The sequence below is a fragment of the Calidris pugnax genome, unplaced genomic scaffold (genome assembly GCF_001431845.1).
Source record: "Calidris pugnax isolate Ruff unplaced genomic scaffold, ASM143184v1 scaffold32, whole genome shotgun sequence".
NCBI lineage: Eukaryota > Metazoa > Chordata > Aves > Charadriiformes > Scolopacidae > Calidris > Calidris pugnax.
This window is the reverse complement of record NW_015090783.1, coordinates 1,663,086-1,690,318: the sequence shown is the minus strand read 5'-3', so window position 1 is coordinate 1,690,318 and position 27,233 is coordinate 1,663,086. Positions and strand designations below refer to the sequence as shown.

General features: G+C 46.2%; 1 protein-coding gene across 7 annotated transcripts in view; it reads right to left on the bottom strand.

The window, feature by feature from the left end:
• Nucleotides 1-323: 323 nt before the first annotated feature.
• The window catches only part of KDM2B (lysine (K)-specific demethylase 2B), a 141,969-nt gene continuing 115,059 nt past the window's right edge, over nt 324-27,233 (bottom strand). For all 7 annotated transcript variants that reach the window (XM_014962588.1, XM_014962594.1, XM_014962630.1 and 4 more), the window contains 10 exons: nt 18,784-19,008; nt 14,916-15,059; nt 10,115-10,201; nt 9,302-9,571; nt 5,307-5,980; nt 3,653-3,816; nt 3,010-3,171; nt 2,636-2,737; nt 2,092-2,310; nt 324-1,606 (listed from right to left, as the gene is read on the bottom strand). In XM_014962588.1, coding sequence (XP_014818074.1) covers nt 1,425-1,606; nt 2,092-2,310; nt 2,636-2,737; nt 3,010-3,171; nt 3,653-3,816; nt 5,307-5,980; nt 9,302-9,571; nt 10,115-10,201; nt 14,916-15,059; nt 18,784-19,008 — 2,229 coding nt within the window. In that variant the 3' untranslated portion in view covers nt 324-1,424. The remainder of the gene's footprint in view (nt 1,607-2,091; nt 2,311-2,635; nt 2,738-3,009; nt 3,172-3,652; nt 3,817-5,306; nt 5,981-9,301; nt 9,572-10,114; nt 10,202-14,915; nt 15,060-18,783; nt 19,009-27,233) is intronic.

The following is a 27,233-nucleotide window of genomic DNA, read 5'->3' as shown; positions in this document are numbered from 1 at the left end:
CCCAGCTGGGGGAGTGCTGTTGGTTACTCAGCTCAGGCTTCAACACTCTTCTGGAGATGTCAGTGTTCTTTGAGATTAATCTGGGCAGATTCCAGCTTGAGGGAGGGCACATACGTGTATTTCATTCCCTCCTCAGTAAAAATGTACTGGAATATGCCAACTTAAAGGCCCAGGCCAAGGCCCAGCTCAAGTGCTGTGAAGGTACCACTTGCACCCAGGCTACAACCATCTCCTGCTCCACCCTCGGAACCCAGATGTCACCTCCCCACGCGGTGTCCCCCAAACCCAGCCCCCACAGAACACAAACCTGCGGAGCCAGCGCCTGTTTTTGTACAATTGTTTATACAAATTCAACAAAGGTAAAACTGCATCAGGAAGGTCTACGAAAACAACACCGTACAACAATGGCACTTATGAATGCAGAATTTTACAATCAGGAAATAACCATGTTATAAACCTTAAATGAGAACTCAACTCACACTTCAAAGAAAGAGAGACTACGTTTGACCATTTATTCTACGGCTGGACTCACTGTATAAATTAATTTTATATTGAGTACAAGAGCTCATGCTACAGAGTGAAACCCTCCTATGTGCAAAAGCTGAAATTGGAATTTTTTTTTAAAATTTTGAGAAAAAAGGTGATTTCTATACAGATAAAACTTGGCAAAGTGTTTTACTTCAACTATAATTTACACCTTATTTCCACAACATGCTTATGTCACTTCTGAAGTATACAAAGCAGGATATAAACTTCCATTAAAACATGCTTTAAGTTGAAAGTATTAACCTACTTTTTTCCTGACCTGGGCACGTTTGTAGATAGATACTGTCTACGAAGTATAGGTTAAGTTCTCGCCTACCATAAGTAAAGATAAAAATTGGCAATCAAAACCAAAACACTGGTAATGCATTCAAACATTGCATAAATAATTTTTAAACAATTTTTGTACAAAAATAGTTCTGCATAATGTAAGATGTAACAAAACAAAACGTGTTAAGAAGGCAGAAATGCAGTGCGTGGTCCACTTGAATGACACCAACTTTTTTTTGTTTGTTGTTGTTGTTTTAAGAAATGAAAAGCAGAAATCAAATTTACACTACCAAGCACATGCTGTGGTACTTTAAATAACAGTATTTCTTGGAGATCAGTCGTCTTCCGGGTGTGAACAATTATCATCAATAACAGTCGCCTTATGAATTTGCATAAGAGCCAGTGCAGGACATCCCAGGTAGACTGAATTAGTGGCACAAGTTGAAAATCTTAACATGGGTAGTTTCATGTTGTTCTCTCCTCGACAAGAGTTGTAAAATCCAAATCGCGGCATTTTCCAATATTCCAAGTTCCCAATTGAAAATAAAATCCCTACGTGTTCTTAGTCCCTGCCCTCCCCCCCCGCCCCAGTATTTACACGTGTCCTTTAACTAACTCAGTTTTTGCAGGAGTTTTTCTTCCACTTGCCCAAACTGAACACTTACTGACATCTCCGCTATGAACTGCTCGCAGCCTTCTTTTGTCACTTGCTTGCAGTACCTCAGGTCGATCTGGCAGATGTTTCCACACCGTTTGAAGTAAGACAGGCACTGGTCAGTAACCTTATTGCAGTCTGCCAGGGGGGGAAAAAACAAACAGGGGGAGGGGGGAGAAAATTCATCAGCACATTTTGGTTTGTTCCCCAACACGAGGATGGTCTCTCCCGGCGGCGGTAGGTGCCTCTTGCCGACAGCGGGATGGCCCAGGCGCCCCACGGGGGTCCCCGTGACCCCGTTGTGTAACCCATGAGATAAAGCAAAGGACACCAGATGCGCAGAGCTGGGGGCCTGGAAAATCCCCCGTGGAGGATGAGCGAGGCACAACACACGCTGCTCCGGGAGTGGGTGGTGGGGGCCCGGGGGGAGGCTGCAGCTGCGGGGTTTGTTCCACCGGCAGCACCACCAGGGGCTTAAACGGAGCCCCCGGGGAGGGAGGGCAGCAACACGGGGGCAGGGGAAGAGCTGGGTAAAAGCACTTCCACTGCTGAGCGCGTCTCCCACGTCTAACGCCGACGGGCAATTCCCATCCTCCCCCCTCCTCCGCGCTCGTGTTGCTTACCTGATAAATTAATTTCTGTTAATGAATCCCGCGTGGTGGTTCCAACCGCGGTCAGCAGGTTAATAGACTGATCTGTCACGTGATTACAGTAACTAAGATTGAGTTTGGAGAGCAGAGGCATGTGCCTTATGATCAGCCGCAAAGAAGCGTCGGTGATATCCAGGCCAGCCAGACGCAGCTCAACGATGTTCCGTAGCTTACTCCGGTTGTCGATCTGACCTGCAAAGCGGAGGCAGAGGGTCACCCCCAAAAGTCTCACCCCGGATCCCAAACATCCGCAGATCTATATGAAATGCACCGTGACACACAACACCGCCGCCCTACGTCAACTTCAGACGCTTTTGCCTGTCTGGAGCTTCGGAGGGGACATCAGCAGGAACACTTGTCTATTTTTGGAACAGGCACGTGGACAGAGCCACCTCCCGATGTCAAAACAAAAGGGATGAAAGTAACTGCAGGGGCCCAGCGGAATTACAAGTCGGGAATAAGCAGTAGGCTGTGCAGTGCATGCCAGAAAGCAGATCTGATTTGCTCAAAATTTCACCTGAGCTGAGATCCGGGCGAATGTGGCATGACCCACAGAACTGCTCCTTCCCTGAACTGGAAGAAAGTGTTTCCATACTCTCTAAAGTACACCCGTTGCAGCCTGAAGAGAAGAAAGTCAGACAGAAAACCAGCACAGTGGCTCAGACGACTGTTCAGCAGCCAGAGAACATCACTGGTTACCCAGGGGCTTCCAGCGAGGAGGTGTTGCGAGTCACTACACTTTGAACACCCCGCGCGTCAGCGAAGCCCAGGGCCGCACCGGTGGGTGCAGGCTGCGGGGGTCTCTGCCCGTTTCCTCCAGGGGGGTCTAGCAGCACAACACACCACAGCAGGGCTGGGACAGGGCTCCCCCGCGCTCCTCCCGCCTGTTACCTGGCCGGTTGTCTGTGGGCGGCGACAAGAGGTCTCTCATTTGTGCGTCTTTCAGGCCTTCTGCCCACTGCACGTCCAGAGTTCGGAGTAAAGGACAACTGGAACTACAAAGTGCCGACACCGCTATCCATGAGCACCCTGATAACAGCAGGTCTCGAAGACCTGCAGATACAGAAGAAGTTGGAGCACGTGGCCTACCCGGAGAGACATACGCGGCGATCTCTGCTTCCACGCGCGGGGCGGGTGAAGCCCAGTGCTGCTCTGATGGACCACCCCAGAACTCCAAGGCAAGCAGGGGCCCCAGAAGCCTTCTCCTGCCCAGGTCTCCATCTCTCCCACCACCTGGAACTCCATCGCTGTGGGTGAGAGCAGACCCCGCCACCCCCACTGCTCATGACGGCAGCACAGGCACTTTCCCCAGCAACGTTACCTGTTGACTAAAACCTGCCTAAAATTATCTACTGTGTCAAGTAGTCACAAGGTAACTAATTTTGGGCCCATTTTAACTCACTGATGCTTCATTCCTACATATCTACTCCTCTCCTAGGATACCCAGATCCCCGCAGACATTCCTCAGAGATTGCAGTTTAGATACAAACTGTTTTGGTAAATTCAGTGAAGCGGTGAAAAGCCCATCACTTACCTGGCAGTCTGTTGATAAGCCAGCTCAGCTGCTTTTTAGAGATATTTGTCCAGCTAAGATCAAGGGTTACAGGCTGTCTCCTAATAATGCCACTAAGCATAAGTGGAGTGATGGATTTACAATGGTTTAAATCTATTTTGGTCCATAATCTTTTGTCACAGCACCTACCCAAAAAAAAAGAAAAAAGCCAACAGCACTTAGTTTGGCACTTGTTTTGATTTCTGCAAGACTTTAAAAGGTGTCATTAAACAGTAGGAAGAACTACAGTGTTTAACTGAAAATGGCAAAAATAAGGCTGAGGGATGCTAAGATAAGCACAACACCACACAACGTTACGTAAGTTTGAAGTTTCTCCATCCTATAGATCACGCAACAAAGCACAGAATTATTTTCAAGTGTCAACAGAATTACAAGTGTCAACAACTTCGGATCCCATTTTAAGTCACCACAGCACTTACTGAAATCCATCTTCTAGCCTGAAGACAAGCCACATCTTCTTGCTTACCTTTTGAATACAAAGACTGGTTTTAAGTATTACTGCCCTGATTTCCCCTGTGCTTTCCTTGCTTAAAACCAGTGAGTTCTGTAAAACAGACCCCCCCTCTCCTGTTCTGTGTGTTTGTGTTATTCCTATCTATGGGGCCCACGCATTTTTCCACTCTCTTCACGGTTTTCTAAGGGCAACGAGCGCGAAGTCCTCACGAGCGTGCAAGGTTTCGCATTTTCTCATTTTCCCATTAGAAAATACTGCACTGAAGTGGAAAAGGCATTTGCCAGCTTTCTGTGACACCATGAAGCCCACAGAGGAGACACTCCACACACATCATCTTGCACTGAATTATCAACCTCTCAACCTTCCTGTCATTTACCCCGTTTGTTACTACACTGTGCTAGAAAGGAGTCTCCGTTACAACGTGCCCATCTGTGTGCACGTTACAGCTGAACCCCAGACGACAGCCAGCAAGTGACTCTGCTGCGAGTTCAGTGAAACACCTACATCTGTCCACTAATGCCTCCTGCTGCTGTACTGTCACCCACTGTGTCAACCTTCACACTCCGGTACCCCAGGAACCTAACGGACACACTGTGAGTAAATACAGTTAATGAAGGATTCCTCCATCAGCTCTGCAGTACAGAACACAGGGAACTGGATCGCTCTCCATGTACCCTTTGCAGGGAAACAACCAGCACAGACCTTCTGAGGAGAACACCGAGGGCACTGGTGGATCTTCACTATATCTCAACAGATATTTAATAGCCAAACTGAACAAACAACTGCATTAGAAGTCAGCGAGTCCTGGGGTCAGAACGGCACCAAGACTTAGCATGACCTCGACTGGCTGTTCCAGCAGGCAAGAACATTGTGGTGTCTAACTACAGAACAGGCTGCTCTGGGGTCTCGCGGCCCCGGCAGGCCGACGCCGATGCTGACACACACACAACTCCCATCAGAAACGCTGGGAAATGATGTTTCTGAGAAAGCACCAGAAGAAACGCTACTTCTCTAGAGGCTGCTGGCCACCCCTTCTCCTTGAGCTCAACAGAGCTTCAGTGACACCTGCACACGTCTTTCTAGAGCCTCGGTCACCCGCTTCCCTTTCAAACCCATCCCACTACACACGTTAGACCTCGCTCGGTTTCCCGCCCTCCTTACCATCTGTTCCAGGTCTTGCAAACTCTCATACAGATGCACAAGTCTCTATGACTGAGGTAGCTAAAGACAGCCATCCAGACTTCCCTCTGCATCACGTGGGCTGCCCCGTCATCCAGGGGGAGCGAGTCCGGAGGGGGGCTGATGGGAGGTGGCCGGATAACGTGCCGCTCCATCTGAATGCATTTGGGAGGAGAGAGCGAAGGCGGTGGCCGGGTTATTCCCCGAGGTGTGCTTCGCAGGCTGGGGATGAGCTGGTGCCTCAGCTCCCGGGGAGTCCCGTTCAACCCTTTGTTGAACCTATGGAGTCTCTCGCTGTTGTTCAAAGCGCGCTTAGGTTCTTCGTTCTCGCTCTCGGGTTCAGATTTGATGGGTTGGTGATTCTCATTGGCAAGGCTGTTCTCGGTTTTTTGGATCTCCTGGTTGAGCTCCTTGCTGAGCTCCTTGCTCAGTTCCTTATTGGGAAGCCGCCTTTTCCGCCTCATCTTGAACTTCTTCTTGTCCCTGGGCTCGGCGCCCTCCGTGCTGGGACCTGCGGTGGGCGAGCTGGACCGCGACTGGTCACTATCCTTGGACCTGGGAGGTGCTTCTGGCAGGTCATCCTCTGGCTCCTGCTTGAGGCGCCGCAGGGGTTTGATCATGGCAGTTCGGTCATCCGGAGCCTTCCACGATCGCCGCTGAAAAGGAAGAAGACAAGGGCTGACTATTTGAGCAAGAACATACTCAGCAATACTTCACAGGCTGATGCTCCATACGGGCAGCCCTGCCCGGGGGGGGCAGGCTCCCTGCCAGGGCTGGGCACCACCCATCTGAGCACCAGGGTACATTCACCGGCCAAAGGTATTAAGTTCAAGCGCCATCCCATGGATGAGGAGTCCAGCTACTGGCTCCCCAGACTCCAAGAGAGTCATAAATGCATTTATTCACCGTGCCTAATCCTGCAGATTTAAGGGCCCTACTCAGCACACAGCAGACAATTTACATACAGAAGATTAGCAGCACACCATAGACAGCTTTTTCCCCAGCGGGCCAGAAGAAACCAGGCTTGGGACACATTTCACACTGGCTGGCCCACATTCATGCCCAACAGCCAAAAGGTCAGGTTTTGAAACCTCCTGAATCGCAATCACCGACTCGCACTGTGGCTGTGCTGTTGTGGCCCTTATTGCTGGATACTCACAACCCCTTTTAATTACTTTTTAGCTGCTCCTTTACATCCTGCACAATTCTCCTTCTCTTCTCGAGCTTCCCTCACCTCTGGTGCACGAACAGGGAATCTGACAGGTCTGACACACTGCCAGCCTGAGGAGCCCTCACGGTGACACGATCTCCCACACAACACAGGCTGACAGGGGTTAGCTGGCACCTTCTTCCCTGCCCTGGTCACTGCTTAGAACAGCAAACTGCACTTCGCTTGCTCGCATTAATCAAATCTCCCTTTGATGCCCCTGGTCACTGCTTAGAACAGCAAACTGCAAACTGCTTGCATTAATCAAATCTCCCTTTGATGTCTACTGGCTCCCCAGGCTCCAAGAGAGTCATAAATGCATTTATTCACCGTGCCTAATCCTGCAGATTTAAGGGCCCTACTCAGCACACAGCAGACAATTTACATACAGAAGATTAGCAGCACACCATAGACAGCTTTTTCCCCAGCGGGCCAGAAGAAACCAGGCTTGGGACACATTTCACACTGGCTGGCCCACATTCATGCCCAACAGCCAAAAGGTCAGGTTTTGAAACCTCCTGAATCGCAATCACCGACTCGCACTGTGGCTGTGCTGTTGTGGCCCTTATTGCTGGATACTCACAACCCCTTTTAATTACTTTTTAGCTGCTCCTTTACATCCTGCACAATTCTCCTTCTCTTCTCGAGCTTCCCTCACCTCTGGTGCACGAACAGGGAATCTGACAGGTCTGACACACTGCCAGCCTGAGGAGCCCTCACGGTGACACGATCTCCCACACAACACAGGCTGACAGGGGTTAGCTGGCACCTTCTTCCCTGCCCTGGTCACTGCTTAGAACAGCAAACTGCACTTCGCTTGCTCGCATTAATCAAATCTCCCTTTGATGCACACCAGACAGAAGCGTTAGAGCCGTACAAACTAAGACCAGGGAAGACTTCAAGTCTAATCTGATCACTACAAGCAAGAAAGAAGCCACCAACTATTAAAATGAAACAGCTCTAATAAGAAGAGCTCTAGACTGGCAAGAAAAGGTGAACTGCTGTGAACACACTTGTTCTATCAGAAGGTCTATGCTTTCGCAATAAGCTAATTGGATCAAGTCAGTGGATGTGCTCCTGTGCTTCAGACTGTGGTGCAGAGCAGAGAGAGCTGATCACCCTGTCTTTAAATTAACATATTATAAAGGGAGAGGTCACAGTAAGTTAATGACAGGTTAGATTAAAAAAACATTACAACATCAGAGGACTGTCAGCTTGCAGCATCCTTCACACAGGGCACTGACGAGCGCTTAGTTTAAAGGTATCAGACTTGTGTTATCGTGGCAGATTGTGAGGTAAATCAGCACTTGGTGCCAGGTTGCCCCTGGCTCCCTGGGGTGTGAGCAGAGGGCTCCAGGACGTGCTGTGGTACAGACCTCTGAGGGGCTGCGTGGCAGGGGCAAGAGTCAACCACACAGGAAGAGTGAAACATCGGGACAGAAACAGAATTTTATTCCTTGGCTCATCAAAGCACAGTTTGCTGCTGTATTTTAATATGGGACAGAAGAGAAAACATAAAACCAGACTCCGCAGCTAAATTATCCCGGAGCGTAAAGGTTTCCATGAGAAAGGTATTCTGTAATTTCAAGATGTAAACATGATAATAAAAACGCCTGCAGTGACAAAAGGACATGACTGATAGAGAAACTGGCTCACCATTCAGCTCACATGACCAGAGGGGATGAAAAGGGACTGAGAACACATCTATTAAAAAGGCAAAATACCTTTTTTCTGAAGAGTTTGTCTTCTCTTCCAAGTTTTAGCTGCTGGAAGAAAGAAAAGTAAAAACCCCAAAACATGACCATTTGTTGGTTGTGCTGTCTGATGAAGGTTTGGTGATCCACGGTGCCTTCTTCATGCACTGTGGGGCTTTCATGGAGCAATTCAAGCCGTCCATAAACACTGCGCTGAGTCCGACAGGAAAGGAAAACGAAAGCACGGCCAGAAAGCAGATATGCAGAAACTGGTCTGGTGAATTTTGCTCTCTCATTCCACCAAAGCAACCCCAATCCCTACATGTACTCTAACGTAACGCTTCCCTCTCGAGCCTCGTGGGGCAGACTGACTGTCACTCCACATGAACTACACGTGCAATACCAAAACAGCCACTTATTCCCATTTTAAAGCCATCAGCCATTCACTCATAAGAGACATTAAATCTAGGTCCTCATTTCTGCCTCTGCAAACCAGCCTTTCTGTACATCCCAAGCACCGCGTTTCACAATCCAGAAGAAAATTCAGAGTGTCCCTGCCTGGCCTAAAAGATCCGTCTGTTAAATTCAGGGAAAAGCTGTCTACATCACTGCTGTGAGCAGCTCCTCCTCTCTGCAGGCTACAGAAGGTGTCATTTCTAAAGGTCCTCTGATGGGTTAAGAGTATTGTTCATCCCCGAATCAGCCACAAACCAGGCTGCCATGCGCCACCAAGTGGATAAAGATGAAAAGGTTGCCATTAAAAATTGATTTTCACCTTGTTCCTACTTGAAGCATCTTGTAAGGACTTCTCAGTTAAAGGGGTTTTTTCCAGTATTTTGAACGAAACAACAGCCATAGCTCAGTGTTTTTGGCCTCTGAACATCAGCCTGAGTGTCACTGCTCAAACTACTGTCCTGTTAGACTAGCAGTTTTCAGAAAGGAAGGTAAAACATCGCAGTTTCTTTTGTAACAATCTGGGATTTCAAGATGAGCTATAAGCCAGAAGGCAAGAGACATGAGCCCCAACCAGCCCACGCGCATCTGTGTAAGTACATGAAAAGAGTGTTTTGTCATACCCGCTTTCTCATAGTGGGTTCCTGGGGTTTCTCAAATTTCCTTTTCCTCCACAGATGCACTTCGTCTGACTTTCTCCTCAGTATTGAGTCAACTGGAGTCTTTTTGGAATGTTCCTCTGATTTCCGCCTGGGAGTTTCTTCACAATCCCCTTTCCGTTTTGCAGCATCTGTTACTTCCTTATTATCTCTATTCATTTTCTGTTCCTTCAGCAATGAGCCTGGGAGATTTGATGCGTATTTGAATCCTGGTCCGCGCTTTTGCTTGTACGCCAAAGAGACACAAAACACAAACAAACTTTATATCTTATGCCTTTCTCAGCTCTGTACCCAAATTACCTCCAACACTGGTGAGTTATCACTTTGTAACAGAGAAAATGATTAGCAAGGAGTTAGAGTAAAGAAGTTTCAACCTTCAAAAAGTTATTTTAGTTAAGTACACACTTTCAGTGTTTGTCTCCGTTTGCAAAGAAAGAATGTTTCACCAATTCCAACAGACACTTCAGGTTTTGCATAATTGCTTCTGGATTTTGTTTTTTAAAAAAAGAAAAAATATTTGCACCTTCAAAGTTAACATGCAGCAGTGCACAGAACTAACCCAAATATTCCCCAGGTTTTGGGTGAAGTGTAGGTAACAGAACAAGAATACAATAATTATTAAAGAGTAGTAGAAAGCCATCGGCTTATTTCCTTCAACTTAACTGAATTAAGCTCAAAACCAAAACCTGGTATTGGGCAAAATTATACCTACAAGCCACAGGGAATGCTTGAGATTTTGTATCTCATTCCAGCACCACTTATTCCCATTAAACTCACTTTTCCAGTTTTCCCTGCATGGTTGCACTTTGGACACTCCCAGCAGTTCGGCAGCTCATCGTTAACCACACCATCCGATTCCTTCACCTGGGGAAAGAGAGGCACAACTCAATTCACAGTCGTGCTGCAAAAAGCCGCAAAAGTCTACAAGTAGATAATTTAGAGGCATTTTGTACAGCTCATAATTTTCTCTGATCGACTGCTGCCCTCCCAAAGGCTGCAGAAAAGAAATGCAGACCACCACAGGTGCTGCGCCGTCCTGCTGGTGCTGAGCAAGCCCTCAGTCCTGCACAATTACCCTTCTGACAACGCCAACAGGGGAGGAAAACATGCTGGCCAAATTGGTATTTGACAAAGTGTTCAGGTCTGGGCTTTTTATGATGGTCAATGACAATCCCAATTAACACAGGGCACATTCTGCTCTTGCAAAAACCAAAACGCCACCCCAAAACCCCAAATCAAAAACCCCAAACCCAGAACTGTAATCACACCATCTCCAAATGTCCTCCCACACCATTTATTTGAAAAGCTCGGCCCTGACCCGTCACCCCCCAGAGTGAAGCACAGTCTGATCTTTTAATGGGATTTTTCCCATACACACACCCTCACGTACATTAATACTGCTTGGCATTTTTAGAAGCAAAGCACCCTGCACTGTAATCAAGTGTTCCTTAAAATATTTTTCTTTATGGATCAGAACTAGCAGTCCCATGCTTCCAGCCCTCAAGCCCACGTGCCAATAAAAATGATGGTTGCCAAGTCAGCTAGAGAACAGGCACTTTTATTCAGAAGACTGGGCACATGAAGGCATTTCTAAGGTTTCTCACACCCCCAGTTACCCAGCTAGTGTAAAGAAGAGAAATGCTTACTACTTCGCTGCCTCTGAGAGACTGTGACATTTAGCTTTTTGAAAAAGAAGACGCACACTCAGTGTTGTCACACAACAACAAAAGCACAGTCCTGCCCTACGCAGTTGAAAAGCTGGTGGTTTCTGAATTTCCATATAGGAGCCTGCATTACTTTCCAAACAGGAGATAGGTGTTTCTGAAAAGGCATTTCTGTGAATGAAACTGAGGATGAAAAGTAGAGCTAAGGCAAAAACACCCTCCACACAAACACATATGCTCACTGATGGCACATTCACATTTAAGGGTTTGGTTATATATTCAGAAATAAGCGGGGTGGGGGGAGAAAAGATTAATTTATTACTACTACAGACAACAAAGACATGCTACTGTCAAGACAAATAGCTAGGCATTGGCATCAGCAGCACAGCAGCAGGAGACTGCTGCTGAAACAGGCAGAGGCAAAGATCTGCAGATTTTTCACGTTTCTGAAACATTTCCTCCTCCCCTCCCAGCTCAGAGAAAACGCATGAGCTGTGCAGGATCAAGTCCTGGTTTTAGGGGAACTGCTTCCTCAAGTCCCCGAGCCAGACAGCAGCCATTCTAGTTTCCCCATCTAGCGAGAGTGATGACACGTCAGTCTCTCTCAGCAAGTCTTCTGGAGTTAATAAATGAGTAAATGAAGTGGGCAGAATTTAAATACTGGTTTTATCACAACTGTGTGCCTTTGAACCTTCTTTCCCATGGTAGGTGTAAGATACTTCAGGAGCTGTTGTATACATGTCTGCCTCAGGGGAACAATTCCTGGCCCAAGCCCAAGTTGGGAACAAGTTATTTCCCGCACTGAATATAGAACAAATGCTACTGAAGGGAAAGCATTACAGCTCTGTCCCTTCTGTGAAGTTTAAGGAAATGAACAGATGTGAGGAACTGTAAGCAAACTAATTAGACACACACAAACCTGCCACTGAATCTGTCCCCAGCCTTTCAGGCTGGGTGGGAGCCAGTTCTGAGCGTTTGCTACAAACAGCAGGTGGGTGTCTGAGCCACAGCGTGAGGCGTCTTCAGAAACGTACCTGCAGCACGGGGTCAGCAATTCAGAAAGTCTAAACATGAGACTATGTGACTGTGAAGTCTTCTTGTTAAGGAATATGGAGACCCCAGGATGCTGATCTGACATCGCTGAGCGAGAGCCATGAATTCTGGCAGCGCCAGGACTGAAACAACACAGGCAGTGACACATACCTGGGCTGAAGCCATGGGCAGCAGTGAGGCTGTGCTGGAAAAGGTCTTTGAATTTCTCCTGCTCTGACAAGGTACCTAAATATTCACCTTTTCCATCACTATATCCACCTAAGTTGAAGAACAACAGACTCCTACTGGGTAAAACAAACCCCTTCTCCTTAAGGAGCATCAGAGACTGCACGCACTCACACTAACCAGCATTGCTAGCAATTTGACATGTAGCAAGAAAAACTCATCAATGTTGGTTCAACTCAAACACTCTGTAACAATGAAAGACAATATTCCTCTGAAAATCTCATTAGCTTCCTCTGGAAACAGTGCTTGTGAAATGCTCACCAGGATCACTTTCATGAGAAGCTCTTCAGCAAAATAAGCATTTGCATCGGTGTCATATTTTCAAGGAAAGCAGCATGTCAGATACACCACCATGACACTTCTTCGTACATGGAACATCCTGGCTGTCATTAGCGTCGTTCCAACACAAGCACCTAATACACTCTGGTTCCCAGGGCTCTCCCAACAAGAGGCACCCACAAAAGCCTCTCAGGGCTGTGAGCGTGTCAGAGCACAAGTACCTGAGCTACCCCATAACTCCTCAAAAAGGTCATCCTCTGACCCTGCTTTTTCATAAAGAAAATCCATCACAAACATGTGCAGCCAAATCAGGAGGCTGGAAGAGGAAAGACTTCAAACCAGGAACAACATGGGCTGGAGTACAAATTAGCCAGCGCGTGTGCCAAACTGCTCCACAAGCTTTAGAGACACATCTTGGAGGGAATAAACCAGGGAAGGACACTCCTCCCCTTCACTGGCCCAGTCTCTGCAAAAACCACATTTGCCAGACATTTAATTGGAGATGACTTAGAGTTTACATGTACTACTGCCTATTTACCAAGTAGGACAGGAAGGGACCTTCTCTTGGTGAAACAGCTGAAACAGCTGCCCTGGGGCTGCATCTGCACTCAAAGATGCTTCCCACAAGAACTATTTATGGGCTCCGTCCTCTGGGCTTAAGACCATGTCAAGAGCTCAAGCAACACATAAACATGGCAACAGAGTTTTGCCTCTCTTGGAACCCAGGAATAAAGAGCAAGGAGGGAACAAAGGAAGAGGCTCCATCTTCCTTTTGCTGTTCCCTGGTGCATAGTTTCATCTTGCCTTTCAAGATGATTCTGAAATCCTACTGGTGCCCTTTTGTCTCAGCAAATAAACACTACCCATTACCCCACCGTTCCACCTCAACGGAAGCACTGAGAAATTAAAATACAACACACACAAGGCACACTGTAAATGCCCCACTGCTTAATTTTTAGAAACACCCGAAAACAGTGTTCCTAGTTACCAAAACAGCACCCGAAACACCACACATGCATAAAAGAACAAACATCACTTGCTTGATTTCACAGATCTGACCCACATCCTGTGCAACTAGTCCCAAATGTGGTACGGGGAGAGGAAACCATACTTGAACTGCCACTAGACAACAATCATGTCCTCTGGACTCAGCCGTGAAGCGCCACTGACACTGCAAAGCAAGAGACAGGGGAGCACCAGGCACTTTCAGGAAGGGCTGGAATAGCAAAGCACCAGCTACACGCCAAAATTGAGGTACCTTAAAAAACGAGCAGCTCCCTCCCTTGCTTTATCAGCCCCTGAAGCCTTGTTTTAAGCAAAGCCAAGCAAGCAAAGCTCCCTTTCAGAGCCCATCTGCAGCAGGAGCTGTGAGCACCAATTTCACGGAGCAAGGAGACAGCCGCAGTTCTGGTTTGCCAGCTACCTACACTTTCTGCTCTAATAAAATGACACACACATCGTTTGGTGCAATACCATGTACAGCACAAGAAAAATAAAAGGCCAGGAGAGCAGCACCCCAGGCCTGCATAAGGAACATACCTCTCCTCCCAGAGATCCCAGAAGGGCCAAAAGCTGCTTTCTGGGGCACGGTGTGTCAGAACACATTTGCTTTGGCAAATCACTTTAACCATAAACAAATCAGCAACAGGAAACGGCTGATCAGCTGAAACAAACCAGCTCTGGAAAAAGGAGACTTCTCAATGCTCATACACAAAGATATGCCCAAAATGACACTTTTGCCACCAGCGAAGAACAGAGCTGCTCACAGAACTCAAGTCAGCCAAGGGTGAGCACTCCTGCAGCCTGAAACTCGCTCAGTTTGTTCTCTAGAGCTGCAGTCTTCCTACTGCAACATTTGCTCCTAACATCTTTAAAGCCAGCTGCTTGGCACATCTGTGCCTGGACAAACTCGAAGAGCAAACTACTTGTTTGTACTTTTTGGGACACGGGAAGGAGCTACCAATACAGGGATTGTGACTAACCCATCCAAAGGTACAGGCAGATTTCTCTGTCCTCTTGAGCTTCCCGCCCCAACTGAAACTCATCACTTCCTTAAACAAGAAGCAAAAAAGAAAAAACAAAACAAAACCAAACCAAACTCCACACGACATTTGCATGCCACACATTTTGGAGGCTGTCCAAAGCAAGAGTCTCTGCTTACATCAGAGGATCCCCGCCTGCCAGTCAGGGCTGCGTGTGCCACAGCTGTCACCCTGCTCCTCACACCTAATCTTTGCTCACTTCAGTTTCCAAATACAAACACGTGAAAGTTTTCTAAATTCTGTGCGCTACTTTTACATTAAGGTAATAAGTAATCCAGTTTTTGTTTCCAACATGTATCACATCCTTGTACTCACCTTAAGGCATCCTGGGTGTATTATTTCATTACAAATGGAGCATTCCATTAGCATGAGATTAAACTTGCTCTCCTCCTCTTCCACAGTGTCCTCTTTCCCAGCTTCTCCACAGACCAGACACACAGCGGTATGAGGCAACACCGGCTGTTTATATATATCAGAAAGAAGTCTTGATCAGGACACAGAAGACATATGGAAACAGAAGAACTCAATGTGCATTTACAGTATCCTCACTTCAGAGAGGAGTTAAATAGGGATTAATTGCGCAAACTGCTGAAAGCACCAGCCGAGCAGAGCAACGAAGGCAAGAAAAACTAGTAACAACTGGGGCTGGGTACCCAGACCAAGCATCACAGGACGTTTCATGGAATGAAAGTGCTCTCCCTATAGCAGCACAGATTCATGGGGCATCCCGGGGATGGATGAAAATGCTTTTTTTGGTGGGTCCCTCCAATCTATGAGCTGACACAGACATTGACATGCATGTCACTTCACCAGTGTACAACGGGAGGGAAAAGAAGCAACCTAAAACATCACTACTGACATCCATTAAGCTTCACAATCTGACTAGCAATTTGGCAGCTCCCCTATCTTACAAGCAGGGCAGACAGATGTTATGGGACCCAATCCAGGTCTCACAGCAAGCCCACAACAGAACCAGGAACAGACCTTTTTCTTACTGACAGTCTATTATCTAGGGCCCTGCTCCCAACCCGAGTGTTGCAAAAAGCACTGCACAGACACTTAAAAAGAGAATTCCTCTCCTGCAAGTGTCACAAGTGAGAAGCGCAGTGATTTTTTTTTCTGTCTTTTGCTGAGGCAGAAAGGGAACTGCAGCATCTCACATATCTGTCACCCATGTCAAAGCCCTGAATACTAGTCTAATTAAAAAGCCACTTTTGTGCTAATGAGGAACAAACTTCTGGTTTGCGGCAATAAGGTATAAGCCTCATTACAAGAAAGAAAAGGAAGATCCTTATAAGAAGCTGGCTGTGAAATGCAATCGATTAGGTTGCAAATCCTTAACTATTAAGTAGCCAGAGGCAGAGATGTGGCTTTTCACAGCAAGGATCTCTCGTAGATGAAGTGAGTAAAATCCATAAGTGGATACTTCCACATCAAACTAAACCTATGCAGCAACAGTGCATCCTTCCCCAAGTTTCAGAGAGGGAAAAAGGGAGCTATGGTAAGCCATTACAGAGTACAGTGTGCTGCCCCACACACCAACATCTGATACATTAGCTACAGCAACAGTTTCCTGCTTTCTCATGCCAGTACTTACCCACGCTCCATTTTAAAAGCATTTTGCTAATGCTGTTTAATTCCCACCCTTCCTCCAAGCACAAAATAGGAATCCTCAGGATCCCATTCCACCAGCAGGTAAAACCAGAGTAGAGCTAAGTCGTCAACAGCCATAAGAGATCTGTCCACTTGTTTTGTCCTATCTCCCACATGATAAGTATTTATATCCACACACAAGAACAAACATCCCAGGAGCAGTACAACTTTTCTTGCTGGGAGCCAGGGCGTCCAGGGAATCTCCTTTGTGTCCCAACTAGCCTTGTCCCGCAGCCATGCTGTCACAACTCATCCTCCCAGCACACAGCCCCCCCCACTCCCTCCGGACCTATTCAATGCAGCATAAAGTGTCCCAGGCACTCCTGTTTCCTTTCTTGATTGAACTAGTGATGCAGAGGAGTTTCCTGTTCTCCAAATGGCAGTACAGGCTCTCTTAAGGCTTCCGAGTTTAATGAAAGTCTGTGTCTAGTTAATATTGTCAATGTTATTAACCGGAGGAAAGCACAATCCCAAAACTGTAAGGATCATTACTTCCATGGAGCCTTGCTTTGATGTTTTTTGGGGGGGAGGTTTGGGCTGGAAGCCGTTGGGTGGGTACCATAATATATTACTACCACAATTGTTAGAGAATATAATGAACAAGAGTGAAGACAACAGCACTGCATATAGAAATGTAAAGCACCATTAAAAGTTACAACAGTTCAACTTGTTAATTTTCTGTGCTTTTGCTGTTCTACAGAAGTCTGTAATACTCCCCCTGCTATTTACACCAGTGGGAAGCTATGAAGGCCAAAGATGTCTTCTTCAGTGTGTGCAAGGTGGGACAAGGAATCAAGAGTTCCCTGGCTACCAAGCCCTGTACTCTAACCACAGCTTCCAGAAATAAAATTGCAGATATCAAGAAAAAAAAAGAAATTCTTCATTAGAAGAAAGGGGATGAGAGGATAACTACGCTCAGCCAGAAGAGAACCCAGTTCATCTCCAAAAGGCTCATCTGTGTATCAAGTGCGAAACAGCTTAGTATGAAAGTTTGCTTCATCAGTCAGGACAAGAAAGCACACCGCAGCCCTAATTTAATCCCTCCACTAAAAAGGCAGCATGATTTCACTATTTCTTCCCCCTGGAGAATAATAAATTCTTCATCCATGCTGTTCAATTCATGCCACACTCCAGGAAATCAAGTGTTCAAAGAAAAGACACTTGAGCTGCAAAAGCACTCTGTGGAAAGGTAGATATTCTATGTACTTTACTGAAAGATCCAGCAGAGCTGAATCCAGTCCTCTATGTCAAGAACAGTGCATGGCTTAGAACAGGACATGGAGTGAGCTACTAGGAGCAACTACTGGAAACCTTAAGCGCTTATCAGTTTTTTATCACTGTCAGACTAAGTCATTTAATGCCTCCACTTCAGTTGCCTCATCAGAATTAAAGGGGGAAAAAAAAAAACCCAAACAACAAAAACAACTAAGTGAAAGGAACTGTAACAAGAGTTAGAGAGAAATCAGTATAGATGGGGTGATACTTCAGTTATGAATAAACAACATTCCTTTCCTTAAAAAAAAACAACAGAAAACCAAGCCCTTAACAACAGCATAAACAAGAACTTCTGAAGAATTAAGAGAAAAGCTAAAGCTAATTTTTACCCTTGAAAGGGGGCACTGTGGACAAGACCCGAGGAGAAGCTCCATAACACTCAATATGAAGGCAACAAACTCAAAAGGTGCTTTGACAACTTAACGGAAGATTAATTTGTCAATATTTGTTAAATACAAAGCTATCACTTATACTCAAGAAGTTTCTAAGCGCAGGAGCCCAGGAAACTGTCCAACTGCCTGCTTGCCCTGTTCTGATGCTCATCCCCCGACAGCCACTCCCAGTCCTTGAGGAAGACAAGACCCTGGCTTGATGGCTCTTTGGTTTATCTGGATCAGATCCCTCCCATATGCCTCAGTAATAGCAAGCACAGAGAAACTGAGGTCTCCAGTAGCCTGGGGCTGGGGTCACCAACGCCAAATCTTGGAGGACGCCAGTGAAAGATTGCTCCATATCTTAAAGTTGGTTGTCTCCAGTAGCCTGGGGCTGGGGTCACCAATGCCAAAATCTTGGAGGACACCAGTGAAAGATTGCTCCGTATCTTAAAGTTGGTGAAGTAGTTAAAATAGTAACAATATTTGTAAGTCAGCTTTTTTCCCCCAGGAAATTCAGATCCAAAACAAACAGGTCTATTTTCCCTTTGAATCAGAACTTCCCACTCTTCTGCTTCTCCCCCAAAATTCCAGAATTTCAGTGTGATTTGAGCCCCAATTTCTGGTGTACGGATAATTGCCATATCTACTTTCTATATTACTGAAAATGAAAGCCATGCTACTAAGTTTTAGGAGCATTCTGGTTTAAGATTTTGGGGGACGGGGGAAGAAGAGATCCGAACTGAGACAGCAGGGATTCACTGTTTTGCCTGATGCACTTTAGAGACCCCTCAGAGCAGAGTTCTCAGTTCCACACCTTGTCACCAGGAGACAGATAACAGGAAAAAAATCTCCAAACGAGCTGTAACAACAGGTACACTTACTGCGATACACTGCCTCATGATGCAGGACTGTTTCATCCTGCCAGGTCCCCCAAATTTCTTCATGTCTTTGCAGAAGTGACACTCGCCGCACTCTGTCCGCAGGCAGGCCTCGCACTTGCGGCATCGCGTCCTCCTCCGGCGCGCTCCGGCGGTTGTCCGGTTAGCTGCGAGCTTTACCGCAGAAGCAGGGCCCAGCTTCCCTTTGGGCCGTCCGACTGCCCTGTTCTGAAAGAGCCAGACACAGCAAGGTTAATCACGCATCCCACTTACCACCTAAACTACAGAACTTCCTTGGACAGGAGCTGTACACACATCTTGGATGTAAAACGGATAGATGCATCAGCACTATACACAGATGGGTAATACTCAGACGTGCGCAATCACTCTTACAGCTGAAGGAGTTCCATTACTGTTTCAGGAGAAGATGCACTTTAAAAAGACAGAGAAACCAAGGCATAAATGGGAGATCCCAAAGCTATAGCAAGCTCACTTCAACAGGAGGGCAGGGAGAATCGATTTATGCAAAACTCAATGCAGGACCAAGTCCCAGGTGATGTGGCTTGGCTTAGGTCAAGAGATGATCTGCGCCACTGCTGAGCTCTGGGCTCAGGAGCTCTTAGGATTGTGCTCAGGTTAAGCCAGAAGGTCTACTTTCCTCCCTTCGAAGTGGAAGAATCCAAGGAGGCAGTAAAAGTAATTATGAGCTTAGGTACAGCACAGAAACACTCAGCAGCAATGGTTCAAGCCACAGCAATCTCCCTAAAAAGCCAGGAGAGTATGAACTACTGCCAAGTAATAAAGTAGGAAATAAACCACAAATACTACAAAACCCTTCCAAAGTAGCTCCCCTCGTATCCAATACTAGCAAGTGCTCAAAAATAGAACACTAACTGATGCTGTGCAAAGGCTAAAAAGGGCATCCCAGGTCTAGATTTCAGTGACCTTTAAGACAGAAGCTAAAGGAGCATGAAAAGACTTTAAATGATTAGGTTAACTGCAACATATTCACTCTGGATATCTAAATTCCATGTTCTCATCAGAAACTCCCTGTTAAACACAAGAACTTACAGCTCAAGCCAAACATCGCTAAATACCATGTAATTGTATGGGGCTAATTATGCAAGAATTGGCTTGGCTCATTCTTACCACTGACAGTTTTCTCTACAAAGATGATAATAATAGGATTGCAAAGCTCATCTGGTTTAGCATTTATACAATTTTTCCACTTTCTACACATCTCAGCATATGACCAACAGACCAGCCAGTTTCACTTTCTGTTCCTGCTGAATTCTGGGCAATCACCAAGGCAGGGGCAGGTTGGCTATAGAAAGCCAGGCAGAATTTCCACTGAAGTTTTTAAAAGAAAAAAACATGGAAACATCCTACTTCATATTACAAAAGCTTCTCTAAGTGTCCTACTACACAACCCTGAAAGAAAGCCATACTGCCAAGTATTTGAACTTCCTCCCAGCTCACTTAGCAAAACTCCAGTGACTTTCTGAAGATGCAGAAGAGTTTGGATATTTTACAGTATCTGTCCCAGGAACCTCAGTGCTGGGGGAGCAGAGGAGCCAGGAGCTAGACCCCTTTGCTTTCTCTCCCACAGACCTACTATCTTAACTGAGGTGGGACAAAACATTGCATAGTCAATGAGGTTACACAGATTTCAGCAAGTTTTTAATTATGCTCCTCCAGAACATGTTTTGTTCCATGTGAAGGTTGACTTGCACCGTGCTGTGTGAACACAGACAAGTGCAGCTTCCTTCCCATCGGCAACCCCACCAGACACCTGGATTTCAGATCAATTTCAGACACTCTAAAGAATAAATATTTACCTTTTAAACCAACTTTTCAGCCTCTCAAGGATAAAGTCAGCTCTGGCAGAACTGGCTTAGAGGCAACCTAGATAACAGATAATTTTCTTCCTCAGCATGAATCACTCCTCCGTTCTCTCTATCAGAGTCTCCTTCCACCAGCAAGGGAAGCGGGAGACACGAACCAGAGGCTAGACATCAGTGGGAACAAGTTAAACCAAAATACGTACAACAACCTGGGCAGCTCCCCTCTGCCAACAGCACGTGCAAAATTCTGCGTATCTGACTCTTTCCCACTAGGTTTGACCATGGTTAAGGTTTTAAGAAGGCAAGAAGCAGTTATGACACTATCAGAACGGTCTTTTTAAAATGCAATCTCTTTCAAGGAAAAATCAAACTCGGTACTTTTCCAGCTGAAAGACAACGCCTAATTCTGCCACAGTAACATGAGCCAAGTCCTAATTCTGAGGACAGCATCTTAAACACTGCACAGATGCAAGCGGTAAAAAAGCACCGCTTGAGCACAGAATTTGAGAATCAAAAAAAATAATAAATAAGCCAGGAAGGTGAAGGTACAAGAACAAGTCTGAAGCCAGAACACACCACACAACTCCAATTTCGATACAAATCACCACCACACAGCAGAGGTGCAGACCTGATCTCACTGTATGTAACATTACTTACCTACCCAGACCTCTCCACTGCTCATTAGGAAATCCAAGCAATTGTACTAACTGGGTTTGTACTAATTCACCAACCGACCAATCCTCAATCCAAGCCACGTTTTCACTCCAGGATCTCGGAGCCAGCAAGGCTAGAGAGGCCTTGCAGGAATTCCCACTAGTATCTAGTTTCAAGGGGCTCCGAAGTGGTCGCTTGAAAACCTCCACAGAAGAAAATCTGGCCTGTGGGTTGCAATCCCAGAAAGGGGCTGGGATTCAAGGGGGTAGAAGGAGCCTCCAACATGACTTGGGGTTTATTTAGCACGTGGCAGTCAGCCAGATAAATTCCAGGTCGATGTTAGTGAAGAGATGCTGCAGGATTTCCAGCTCAGACTGCAGTTTTATAATGTACCAGCCTTGGTAACAGAACTAGGTAAAGATTTCCTTCCCAGCTCCTGTTCCCACCTCTGTACTGCAATTTGCCACCCTCCTAGCACAACTCTGTGGACCTGTCTTGCAAATAATGAGCAAGTCATAGCGGATGGCAGGATTCCTTAACCTGGGTTTACTTGAGTGCCCAGCAAACAGCAGCTTCACGGCCTCAAACTCAGGACTGGGTGACACACTAAGCCCTTAACTAGGGTCTGGACCAACAGAGTCTCCCACCTGTGTAGCAGATCCTATCTCCTCCTCTCCCAAGGCAATGAGCTGAGACCCTCAAGCACAACCTGTGCTCTGGAGTCGCCAGCAGCCACCTCTGAGAACTGTCAAGAAAAGAAGGGTTGTGCCAAATGAAGAGATTTTTTTTCTTAAATCTTACAACAGAGAACAAGGAGTTGAGACAGGACCTTCATGGAGTACTATCGCATGCAATCCCCTATATTCTCCAGCACCTCCACAGAAACAGTGCCCCTACTTCTCTGGCCACAGCAAGAGTCATCAAAAAAGGGGTAAAGGAGATGGCTAAAGTGATGACAACCACTCTCCCAAGCTCCTAACGAAGGCTGTGCAACCAGCTGCTGAAACATATTAGGATTAACATACTAAATACCAACCTCTGTTACACTGAAACCTAGAAAGCTGGTGGACTTGCACGGTGCCCTAAAACAAAGCATGTTAATGGGACACCCTGCTAGGTTTTTTCTTTGGGAATTTTTTTTTGCCTGCCTGTCCCCCGAGATTACTGCTACCCAACACACAAAGGTAACCTACTCCTGCACCTGAAGCAGACACAGGGTGGCCTCTGTAGCACCTAGGTACTGAGAGCAGCTTAGGCCATCAAATGTAATACCCTATGAACTACAAAGCCATTTACAAGTCATCAATTTGAGATCACCCTCCCACACCGCAGTGTGTCCACTCCTCAGACAGGAAAAGGGACTAACTGCCAAACAGACTTTCAGAAGTGCTGAGCTCCTATAAACCCCACTAAATTCAACAGGGCTCCAAGGTGGTCAACAATCAGGCGACTGGGTGGGGTGAACATCAGCAACTCAAGTCTCTCAACAGGGCTGTGCAGATCTGGGAATAAGCCCAGGTATGACACTTCCAACTCTAGACAAGCCCCTAGGAAATGCTACCTAGAAGGGTCACTACTTGTAACATTAGTTGATCTTGGCTACGGACAAACATTTGGCTGCTGGGAAATTTCCACTGCCTCCTTAGAGGTACACTTTCACCATGTCATTTCCCTACTCGACAGTCACCAAAAAGCCACCCATCATCACCAGGGTCAGAAGCAGTAGAGGCACCAAGGGCCTTTGCCCTGAGCACAACACTTACTAAAACAGAAACACAACTGTGATGTTTACAGAACAGATTTCTAACCTTCACAGTTGCAAAGAATAACTCAAAAGACCCCAGGTAAACAAAAATACCAAAAGCATCAAGCTTTGGAGACAACAGTTCAAGAGCTATCAGCTGTTAAATGCATCAAGTAGGTGCTGATGTTCCCCAACTGCTATCCCAACATCAGCAGGGCTCTGTAAGAGTTGTCACCAGGTAACTTCACATGCAAACTCCCCTGCTCTGGAGAGGAAGATCAGATGATCCTGAGTCCAGGAGGAAGGTCTTGGTCCTAAAAGCAAGGCTGATAGAGCCTGCAGCCTAGAAACAACCTCTTCCACATGTGGCCTTTACCTAGGCATGGACCTTATTCCACCACTCAGCTTCAATGACCTGCTTAAGCTCCTGCCAGCAGCATCATACCATTATTTCAGACTCAACACCTCCAAGAAAAATCCAGAGACATACGCAGTGCCCTTCTGAAGGGCTTATCACGTGGCGTGTTCAGTGAGACCCCAAAGCACTTCACTTCCAAACCAAATACAATCTGAAGAGTTTACGTATCCACTGCATAAATCTCTCCAAGACAAGACATCTTACACATGTACTGTTTATTTCTTCAAGGTGCTGTGCCACATAAATATATCCCTCCTATTTGCAGGGGAGGGGTGATTTCCTTCTGTAACGTGGACAGATTCCACTTATTCTGTTTTGCAGTAGTTTGATGAAGTCCATGCAACAGTATCAGCACCAGAAGATGAGGACCCGGTATTTCCATGGTGCCAGTCCTGCACTTAGACCTTTATATGGCACTGCAACCCAATACAATTGTTTTAACAGAGTTAGAACAATTTTAATTACCAGTCATTTCTTATAACATCTGATAAATAAACACTAGAGGAAATTAGAACAATTTTAATTACCAGTCATTTCTTTATAACATCTGATAAATGAACACTAGAGGAAAAAAACAAAACACATTAACCCACAATTCATAACTGTTGTCAGTTAAGATACCACCCTAAACATGCTGGGTCATGGGCTGATACTGGACACCGGAGAAGCCCATGGAGTGCCACAGTAAGGGCCTCTGATTAATTATTTCCTTGCCTCTTCCTGTAACATCAGACACAGAGTGGAAGTTATGGAAGATGAGGCTCCCTGCCCAGGGCCAGAACCATCCTGAACAGCTCCAGTGACATGTTCCTCTCTTAGCCTCCAACTCTAGGCATGCAGTTTTGACCTTCCTACTAAGAAAACCAGTCAAATTGACAATTACCAGCAGTTGCATAGAGGAGCAACGCACACATCCCAAAGCCCAGGACTGAGATCCACCAAAGTCATTTTAGCAGAGGTTTCCCAAACAGACCCTGTCATTAACTCTACATTAACCCTAGAATAGGGGGACTGCTATTAAATTGCCTCAAGTCAATGAAGCTAGTTTCAGACAACAAAAGTCACAGATGGCAATAACATCCCTAAAAGCTGTATTAATTGAAAATGGCAAGACAACACCTCAAATGTAACATGTCTGACTAAAGCGTATCTGCCTGAAAGTCTATGTGTGCAAACACCAGGAGAGTTGTTTTCCTCTAGCAGTCATGGCTTAGAAGAGTCACAACACCCATCATCAGCATACACTCCTGCCGGGGTGGAGGTGTCCTCCAAGACAAGTCCAACGTCCTCCATTAAGCAAGGAGCATCAGAGGGAAAGGGCCAGCAGCAAAACTTTTTCAAGCCCAGCCATCCCCAAACAGAATTAGTCCTCTGCAGATGCCCGTGGCCATCATCTACAATTCATACCCACAAACTTTCTCATCCCATCCTGCAACAAGCGATGTAGCTCCTAATGATCACTGCCAGGTGACCACACAGAGCTCCACTACTGAATAAACAGATCAATTTCCCACAAGTAAATAGAAAAGTTTATACCTCGCAGGTTCATCTGGGCATTAGTGATGCTCCAGCAGCTTTTCTGCCAGCACAGCTATGTTGTTTAGGGTGTGATAAACAGGCATGCCAGTGCCAACGCAAGTGCCCCCGTTTATTTTTCTCTGGTGCTAAGGAGGTAGAAGTTAGGCCTGGAGGGCGGAATAAGATACATTGGCAAAAATATGCTTTTGTAGATAAGCTGCATCCAAAGTAGGAGCTCTTAAAAAGAAAGATACCAGTAAGTTATACAGACTCGAGGCACCTTGTGCAAATGTAGCTTTTCTTCTTACTGCTACTTGAGGACAAATCCCCTTACCTCCACCCAGGAGCATTTTTCTCAGTCTGTTTACACACACTGAAGTGTCACAATCAGAAACTGAATTCTTTCCTACCCAAGTGACCCGGCAAGGCTGGTGGGCTGCAGTGGGCAGCCCTCCCCACGGCCAGCATCAGGCAGGACACACCTCTGGCACCCACACGCTTCCAAAGCCCCGCTGCTGGCTGCAACTACTGCAAGCACAATAAATCCTACCTGTGCTCCTGCTGGGAAACCTGACAGCCTTTTTGCCTTCTTAGTTTAGTCGTAGACTAGGGAAAGAGGACTGAAAGTCAGAAGAAAGTTTGAGTGGCAGAAACTGCAGTTCCACCCCAAACACTGAAATTGTGCTGTTCAACTACACCTGGCGAGCTGAAGCCTTTCACCTGTTACATACCAGGGACTACCACAGTAGAAAAGCTACGTGATACCAACTTGACACATCCCATGTAGAAAAATGTAGTAACTCCATGGGTTAAAGCAGCCCTGTATGAAAATACAGTTGGATCCACATGAGGGGTTTTACCACTGGAACAGCTCTGAACAAAGAGGAAAACACTCCACAGGTCACAGTGCTATAATCTAGGTTCAGACTAAACCTTTCAAGAAATCCCACAGGAAGAATCTATGCTTTCTTGCAATAATTTTTGTTTTAAACTACTAAGATAAAAAAATGCTATCAAGCCTCAGGTTTTAGAAGAAGAAACCCAGAACATAACCAACTTTCCAAATTTGTCCAGCAAGAGCTAGCACCTCCAGTACCTATTTCACAGCTGGTCCAACGCAGCTGAGACCAATCTGCTCTCCTAATGATTAGCTCTTTTAAACAAGCCTACAGTAATCACACCAAGATGGAGAAGCCAATGGAAAAGGCCTGGTGTAGGACAAAGTTTAAGAAAAGGAAGGGGGCTGGGACGTTTTAACTACCAGGTCTGGGAGCTGAACAGCAGCGCAGGCCTGCACAGTCACATAATCTACAGAATTAAGTAAAGACTTAATAAAGTTACTCATCCAAGACCTGGCTTAGGTTCTTGGACTGACACTACACCAGGCCACTGCAGAACATTAACATCTCTCTTAAGGTTTCCACACCAGAACTGCCATCCCTGGGGAGCACCCAAGGCACACCACCACTGCCAGTCCAAACTCTTTTTCCACCCTGCTTTCTTGGGGCAATTACGAAGCAAAACATAGTAAAGCTTTTAGAAATGAGAAAGGTTTTGGAAGATAGACTCAACACCCGGCCTACATACAAACTGGTCTGTAAAAGCAAATTATTAGGCTATTTTAAAGAGCAAAACACCTTGAGTTATGAACAAAACTACCACGTTTATGTTTAAATTGCATACACGTGTTTAATTCTATTCCTGGTACATTTTTAATTGCTTAGGCAATTCTTAGAGAGTAAAATATGCAATCTAGAACACGTGTTCTGGATTATTTTTCACCGATTACTTCATAAATTTAAAAAGTTTATTCTCCTTCCACCACAGGAAAAAAAAACCATCACCACCTTCAGAGGATAAACCCTGGAAGTATTAATAAAAGTTCTCTTTTCATTTCAGCACACATCCTTCTCTTTATTCTACATCCCTCGACCCTGGGAACGGAAAGGAGGTTCTGGCTATAAATCAAACTAAGACAAGGTAGCCAGGCTCAGCATCAGACTCTCTCCTGAAGTCCTGCAGCCCTCTCAGCTATTTGAGGAATCTTATTAGGAAAAAAAAAAATTAAAAGAAAATATTAAAAAAAATAATTCTGGAAACGACAAGGGAAACCCCCCGAGAGGAACAATCCCACACTCCCAGGCGCATTCGGCTCGGAAGCGGCGCGGGGCCCTGGGAGGTGCCGAACTCCCGGTGCCCCCGGGCGCCCGCGGCGGGCGAGGCCGTGCAGCCCCGGGCCGGCCCCCGGCGGGAGGCTCCCGCGCCCCGCTCCGCG